Here is an 8,274-nt window from a genome sequence, read left to right on the forward strand (position 1 = left end):
AAAGTGGGCTGTGTCTCATGAAAGCTCATACCCTACCACAAATTTTGTTAGTCTTAGAGGTGCTACTGGACTCTTGCTTTTTTCTACTGCTACAGACAGACTAACACTGCTAACCATCTTGATCTATAAAACCATAGATATTGAAAGAAATATATTAAGTAGACAAGGCATTAAATATAAACAGAAATCCCATTCTGGAAGCAATGTTCATAGAGACTTTCAGCAATTATTACAGTAGGTCAGACGATGCAAAAAGGATCTAGCTAAAAACAGCCTTTTTAATGAAAACTTGTATTGCCCAGAGAAAAGCAGCATCTTTACAGCCAGCCCTTCTTAGAACAGGAGGATATTTATTTACTTGCACTTTCTCCTGAGACAGTGAAAAATATGTAATTTAAAAGGTTGTTTCAGCAGTAGAAAAGGAAAGCAGGTGGAAGAAAAGACTGATAATTGTCTGATGCTGGCTTGCTGCTCATATGTTAAACTTATTTATATAAACTATTACTTAGCTCTGTTTACCTGAATCCACATTACCTCCGCGCGTCCCGGTGTTGCATAAATGTTCGCTAAGCACCCGGAAGTATAGCGTCTTTCTAGCGCGATTCAGAAATCGCGCTTGAAAGATGCTATACTTCCGGGTGTTTAGCGAACATTTAGTGCAACACCGGGACACGCTGAGGTAATGTGGATTCAGCCCTGGTATGTGTTCCTTGTACTGTGAAAATGATATGTGGATGGGAGCAGGCTTGATTATCAATGGCCAAGGTTACTAGGAGTGAGGACCAGATGCCACACCAATGGGGCAAATCGCAGTTCCCTAGGGATGTTTCAGGTTAGGGAAACAGCACTAAGGAGAAGGGTTAACAACAGCCCTCCTCATACCCCACAATCCCAGTCCAAATGTGACCACAACATGCTTCATTTTCAAGAAAAGAAAGCGCTGGGGTGTTCAGAGCTCCCAGAGTCCCTCCCCTGCCACCCTCAAAGCTGCTCCTAAGGATCTGGGATAGTCTAGGCTGCAGCTCAGGGTGGGAAGCACCCTCAGGCTGAAGCTCAAGTGGGAAATCCATGAAAACTTTAGGTCCTGTTTTGTGTGAGTGAAGTGCCTTTTGCTTGTGGAAGGGCACCTTTAGGGCCAACCTTTAGTAAACGCACACATTGAAATGAAGGATAAATGATACAAATCTAGTATTGAGCATTCTTGTGGGAAAGTTCAATTTGGAATAACCTTCAGCCATAGGAGCATAGTTCTGTTCCTTGGAGGAAGAGGAACATACCATGATATAGGTGGGTTCATAAAGCCAGTAGATAACTACAACACACCACAGGTTTTATGTGGTCTGGATTAGGGGCACTAAAATTCCAACTGCCATTGTACTGTTAATTAAAGTATGAAGACCATCTTTTATACTTATACCAGACTAAGTGCTTGAGTCTAAACCACTGCTATGTTGTCCATAGTACAGCCACATTTTTCTACAATCATGTTAGGGAATTCTGCCACTTCAATTTCTGTATAGTTGCCCTTCTTGACAAGATACATCATGGGAAGTGGGGAACTTTCTACCACAGCACATGTTCTCTCTCCGTAGCCAAAATGGCGCAGCAAATTCTTGGGCTGCCGGCAGACACCCACGCAGTGGTAAGCCTGGTAGCCAGCTGGCTCAATAATCCAATACTGAGTCCAAGTCAGCTCACGGAAATTGATGTAATGTTCCTGTCGGCAGCATATGGTCCTCTCAGTCAAGATTTCCTCTTTACAATCACCAGGTCCCCTGTCCAAAAGCAGAACCAATAGTTTGAGATGTGGAATCAAAACTCACAGTAGTGATGATAACTGAGTTACAGACATTCTAATGCTGATAAATGTTTGAAGCTGTATGAACATTGGTTGTTGGGGGTTTTCCGGGCTGTATTGCCGTGGTCTTGGCATTGTAGTTCCTGACGTTTCGCCAGCAGCTGTGGCTGGCATCTTCAGAGGTGTAGCACCAAAAGACAGAGATCTCTCAGTGACACTGAGAGATCTCTGTCTTTTGGTGCTACACCTCTGAAGATGCCAGCCACAGCTGCTGGCGAAACGTCAGGAACTACAATGCCAAGACCACGGCAATACAGCCCGGAAAACCCCCAACAACCATCGTTCTCCGGCCGTGAAAGCCTTCGACAATGTATGAACATTCTTCTTCATGTATCTAAGGAGGAACCTGATTTCATTTACTTGTTAGATTTTTATCCTATCCCATTCCTCAGGTAATTTAAAGGGACATACATGGTTTCTCTTCTGCTTCCATTTTATCCACACAATAACCCTGTAACAAATGTTAGGCTTAGAGATAGTGACTGAGCTACTGTGACCCACAATGCCATCCTAATCAGAGTTATACACCTAAGCCCATTGACTTCAATGGACTTAGAAAAGTATAACTCTGCTTAGGATGGCACTGCCAGTGAGAGTTGTGTTTGGACAGGGATCTGAATTCAGTTATCCCTAGTTTATGCCCAATATTCTATACACTATATCACTTTGGCTCCACAGTTGAATACAATAATCCTTATTTCTCTCTAACAAAAAGTTAGCCATTGTTTTAGCTAACTAAATTAACTTCCTTCCTTCCTTCCTGTCTGTGATTTGTATGATTGTGTGTCCCAAACACAGTGCAAGAGAGCAATGCTAGGTAATACATTTGCAAACACATGAAGCTGTCAGACAATTGGTCTATTAGTACTGTCTTCTCAGACTGGTGGTAGCTCTCCAGGTTATCAGGCATAAGCCTTTCATATCACCTACTAACTTGATCTTTTAAATTGGAGATGCCAGGGAGTGAACCAGGGTTCTTCTGCATGCAAAGCAGGAGCTGTATCGTTGGTTCAATGTCTGAATTTCACAACTGGTTCTTACATCTAGAATAGCCCATGTACCAGCTGTATTCCTAACAGCAATGTAAGAAGTGATACAATATATGAATTGTTGTTTAAGGTCATTTCTAAAAATTACATGATGTGCAGCCCAATCTTTCTCTCTTGCAAAAAGCTGCCCTAGATTTACTGCCTCCAGTTACACTCCCCCATCCTGAGTTTCTGGAGGAAAACCTGAGCTGAGAGCCAAGCTACAAGTGACACCTGACACAGGTCGGACACTTGTCAGGTTCCCTCAAGTTTTGATGGGAAATGTAGGCATCCTGGCCTTGCAGCTGTAATGGAGAGCCAAGCTGTAAAACCAGGACTCCTACATTTCCCACCAAAACATGAGGTAAGCTGACAAGTGTCCAACCTGTGTAAGGCGTCACTTGTAGCTTTTCAAAAGAGAGAGAGAATCCCTCCCATCGCTCTTCCCCCAGTGGCGAATCGCATTGAGTGGCTGTTCTTTGAAAGACTACACTACCCAGGGATCCTTGCGGGACCTTATATGTGAAGAACACATCTGGCATCTTGTGTTGTTTTGCTCTGAGTCTGAGTTTGTATTAATGAAACTCCAAGGTCACCAGCAGGTTACATTTGGATACTCACCCATACTCCTCCAGATTGAGTGTGTAAAGCACCAACTCAGGTTTGCCCAAGGCTTTATCAGATGGATCCTGAGAAGTAAAGCGCACGACTCTGGCCATTTCAGATGCATAGCTGCCTAATCGTTCTCCTTCAATCCAGATCTCCAGGAGCATTGGCCCCTGTCTCTTGGTCTTTAGCCAATAATGCACAGCCTGGGTTACATCAAAATTCCTCCAGCCAGACTCCATAACTGGAACTAACCTGTGTAACAAAAGGAGTCAGTAATGGGGGAGAAACCAAAATTTTGGGTACAATAGCTTATAAAAAAATCTTTGGTACAAATAAAAAACATCCACCAACTCTTTCATTCCAGAATAATAAACTGAGACAGAAACAAAATAAATTTTTGTGTAATTGGGAATGCTACGACAGTTTTCAAATTATGGGAACTAAGGTGGGTAATTATAACCTGTCAAAGGAATGAAAGAAACCAGTATTGTATTATTTGTCTGATCTGAAAGCTCCTTCACACTTTACATCTTGAACTTGGATATAGGGAGTATCCAAGCTTAAATGGCAAAATATACTTCTGAAATGGTCAGTTGCTAAAGCCCAATACACTTGTATATAGTTTGATTTTCCCATAATCCATAGAAAAGTGGCAAGCAGGAAAGAATCTACCCTCCATCTCTGTTCATTGCAGGGTTATTTAGAATTAAATGTGCATTGACAATGAGAATTGATGAAACTCTGATATTTTGTGATTTAAATGCTGGCTCTGTTGTTCTTTGGAGAAAGGCAAATAGATAAATATTTTAAATAAATAAGTAAATAATACCCTGAGCTCACAAACAAAAATAAACCAATTCTTACTTGAATTGAACTGTGACATCGTTTGAGCAGAAACAAGGGACAACAGCAGGGTTGATAAACAATCTTGCAATTCCTGATTAGGGCTAGTTCATGCAACCAACTGGTATGCTGAAAATGTGGGTACAGTGGACTCTCCCACATATAGCATGTAATTGTTCTGGCCTCCTGTTTTATTTTACACCAAATTAAATATTCTGATTCGGCTGTGTGGAGGAGTTCTTTTAAATAAGTGGTATCTGTGGCTACAAATATTGCAGCAATAGCCATAAGCCAGAGGCTCTGGTTCACAGTGAAACTCCTGTGTAAGCAAATATGTTTTCATTCAATCTAGTGCCAGTGACTGCTCAGCATATATCCTCAATGTCTGACAATGTCTTTGACAATTTAGTGAACAAAAAACTCCTGTTTTTGCATGAATTGTGTGTACACACCTGAGCCATACAGAGCAAAAATCTTAAGGCATTAGTAGATTAAAAAAGCCCTGTAAGAGAACAAAGAAATTCCGAAACTCCTGCAAGATTAATCTGTCACATCCCGTGACATCACAGTTCAGATACTGCCAGATTATCCACTGTCAGCAAAGTCATTGTGTAGCATAGTGCAAATACAAGAGAATAGAATAAGTCCTCTAATGCAGGGAATTGTGGCTGACATATTGACAGAAGGCAGTTTATAGCACAATTATGGAGAGCCGGTGTAGAAGTTAAACTAGGATCTGGGAGACCCAGGTTTGAATCCCCATTCTGCCATGGAAGCTTGCTGGGTGGCCTTGGGCCAGTCACACACTATTAGCCCAATCTACTGCACAAGATTGTTATATGGATAAAATGGAGGAGAGGAGAATGACATAAGTCACTTTAGGTCTCCACTGGGAAGAAAGATGGGGCATAAATGAAGTAATTAAATAAATACAGTTATAGAGAGACAGTCTCTTGGATTCTTAACCAATGCATACAACTGGTGACCGGACACTCAAGGCCAGCTGAAACTATTATAAATCTACGAGGCTCATGTCAGGAAGTTTTTTGAGGGGTGGCAGTCAGGCAATGCTGGTATTTATTTTCAGCTACACTGACCAAAGGTATTTACAAAAAAAATGAGTTTCCTTATAATCTCCTGAGACTGCCATCTTAAATATTACAAGAGGACTTAAAACATTTGAGATAAAAGCAAACAGCACAGAAGATGGCGACAGAGAATTAGTTACAGCATTCCCCAGAGAGGTTATTGAGAGAATGATTTGGGTGAGAGGTCCTCTCCCTTGATTCAGGACTTTTTCCCAATTATTATGAGATAAGAAAAATTACCATAACACATACTTTTAAAGTACATGGGAGGGGTTTTTTGCGGATTTGATCATGAATATATCTAAGCCTTGGTTTTTAAATTTTGTTTTGAATCTTCCCTCCTCCCCCAACCCCCAAACAACTCTGCTGAGGGTCAAAGTGGCCACAAGTCAGACATGTGGCTGGCATCATGCCTAGTTTTGCATTGTACCATTTAAGTGCAGCTTTTGTGAATGGCTTGTGAGACCTGTTCGTTCCTACCTGGAATCAATCAAAGAAGTCCGGTTAGTTCCATTCTCTTGAGGCTGCACCCAATACACGCTCACCCTGGCATTTGTGACTGGCCTATGAAATTGACGGCTGGGCAGTTGTACCCTCTCCAATGGCTTTTTGAAAAGCTTCAACTCTGCCAGGGTAACTTCACTGTTTTCTGGTATCCTGTCCTCCATGTCGAAGATCAGCTTCTGGCGAGTGGCGTCTGAATAGAGAACTTCCCCTGAAATATCTGCATGCATTGGAAAATAGAAGAAATGCTTCAGTGCTTTTATCATTTTCACCTGCCACTGAAAGAAGAAGCTTACATTAAGTTAAAATCACAACATGTATCACTTGGTTCTTTGAGAAGATGTTATATTTCTATTTTCTAATGCACCATTAGAACAACCTTTGCTCCTTCACATGCAGCCCAGCAGAAAAGGAAAAACAGCTGATTCAGGTGTTCTGATTCAGGAACATTGACGTTTGGGATTTGTGTAAAGACAGGATGTTGTTTGCAAATAAAGGAAGAGACGATTTAGGTGAGGGTTCTAGTTTAGGAAATTCTCTCTTCTAGAAGCACAACACTAGAAGAAGCTGTACAAGACAACTGTGGAGTCACCTTTCAGGAAATAGTTAGGCTACTATAGTGGGTATTTAATTTTATAGGAAATGAATTCTGAAGAGTGGGCAGATGGGGATCCAGTGCACACCCACATCCCATTTTTCATCCTCTGCTGCTCCAAATACACATGTACATACACACATGTACACACACACACACACAACACATGGGATCAGCATGGACTGTGTTACTTGCGCGGTAGGAATAATATTTTGGTTATGAGAAAATGGTCCCAGTGACTTCTGGGGACATGGTACATTTCATCTCATGGCAACCCACAAACAGCTGTTTCGAATGCAACTGAGGGCACTGCACAGGATTTTTTTCCAACAGCCACTATGTAGTATCAGCTTTGTGCACCCAGTTACTATTTATTGCTTTGTGAAGTTAAAAATTCCTTAAGTAGACTGAGGGCTGCAATCTGTTGCACACAAGTAACCCCCAGGGAACTTAGTGAGCCTTGACCCTAAACATAGGATTGGGCTGTAGGATTTGAGATCTAATCCTGCATACCTTTATTTGGCAGTGCCCCCTTGGACTCAGTGAGATTTATTTCTAAGTAAACATATTTAGGATTGTGCTGCACATAACAAAAGTAATGTTAATTAATCCTTTAAAATGAAAAGTGCATTTCAAAGGGAAATTTATCTACATGAACATTGCAATTTAATATAACAATATCATTAATAAAACAGTTTATTCAAGAAGAGTTCTGATCGCTGGAATCACTCTTATCATGTTTTAATTGCTAAACAAGATTATCAACATTGCCGTATCATCATCAGTACTATCACAAGCGTACCTACAGAATAGTCCAGATACACATATCACCTTTGGGAATGGATTTAGCTCTAAATTTCTCAGCTATGTTTACCTCTACAATTTGTATTATATTTATCATACATTCTAATTTGTAATATTTAAAAACAAACACAGAAGTCAATTTTGAATTGAGATTTTGATCCAGTTACATGTAAGAATAACAACAAAGTTTACCTGCATTGCCAGGAATCCCTCTCAGGATCCCAGCTAGACTTGGCAAGGCTCTTCGCTTTATGCGGTGCTGCTTCAGCATGGACAAGTACTTATTTCTTACGTTCTCTGGGATGATGAGATTCTCCAGGTCTGCCCTATGAAGAGCTGGGACTTCAGGAAGCCCAAGTCTTTGCAACAAAAGCTGTTTGAGTTCTTTCTGGGTAAATCCATTGATGGTAGTAGCTATGAAAAAAGTGCAAGTTACTACCCAGGGAAGGCTATTAGCCATCCTTGATTTATCAATCAATTGCAAAAAAGAAACTATCTCAGAGAAGAGATCGATCGTTCTGTGAGGCTGCAAGCTGCTCGAATGGGGAAAGAATCTAACGTGGTAGCTTTATATACCAAGCCTGATCCCACTGGCATAGCAAATTCCACAAGTGGAGGTGAGGCAGCGGACTTTAAAGTGTTACATTCCCTTTGATATGAAGAAGCTATAGTGACACCTTCCAATATTTAGTGAACTTAATATAGGGAAATTAACAAGACCTTTCGATCCCAATAGCATCACATACCAGTTCTGTTTCATATAGTGTATGTTTTCCTACAGAGAGATGATCTCCATGGAAGAAAACATATCTATTCTGTAACATTGAAGTGGCCGTTTTCCCCTGCAGTGAGTACATAGATGAGAAGCAGGAGATGAATTATTCAGTTGTTATTATTAAACCAATCATTTAAAATGTTTATATCCCATATGTTCAGTTCACAGAG

At 40.9% G+C, this 8,274-nt stretch overlaps 1 protein-coding gene across 1 annotated transcript; it reads right to left on the bottom strand.

Moving 5' to 3' along the window:
- Positions 1-679: 679 nt before the first annotated feature.
- Positions 680-7,789, bottom strand: LOC129336629 (left-right determination factor 2-like). The gene is made up of 4 exons (XM_054989873.1): positions 7,522-7,789; positions 5,907-6,150; positions 3,508-3,747; positions 680-1,775 (listed from the first exon to the last, which is right to left on the bottom strand). Exons 1-4 carry the CDS (start codon positions 7,787-7,789, stop codon positions 1,436-1,438), a joined length of 1,092 nt encoding a protein of 363 aa, XP_054845848.1. The 3' UTR covers positions 680-1,435.
- Between the last annotated feature and the right edge of the window lie 485 nt (positions 7,790-8,274).

This window comes from Eublepharis macularius, chromosome 1, assembly GCF_028583425.1.
Source record: "Eublepharis macularius isolate TG4126 chromosome 1, MPM_Emac_v1.0, whole genome shotgun sequence".
In the NCBI taxonomy this organism is placed as follows: Eukaryota; Metazoa; Chordata; class Lepidosauria; order Squamata; family Eublepharidae; genus Eublepharis; species Eublepharis macularius.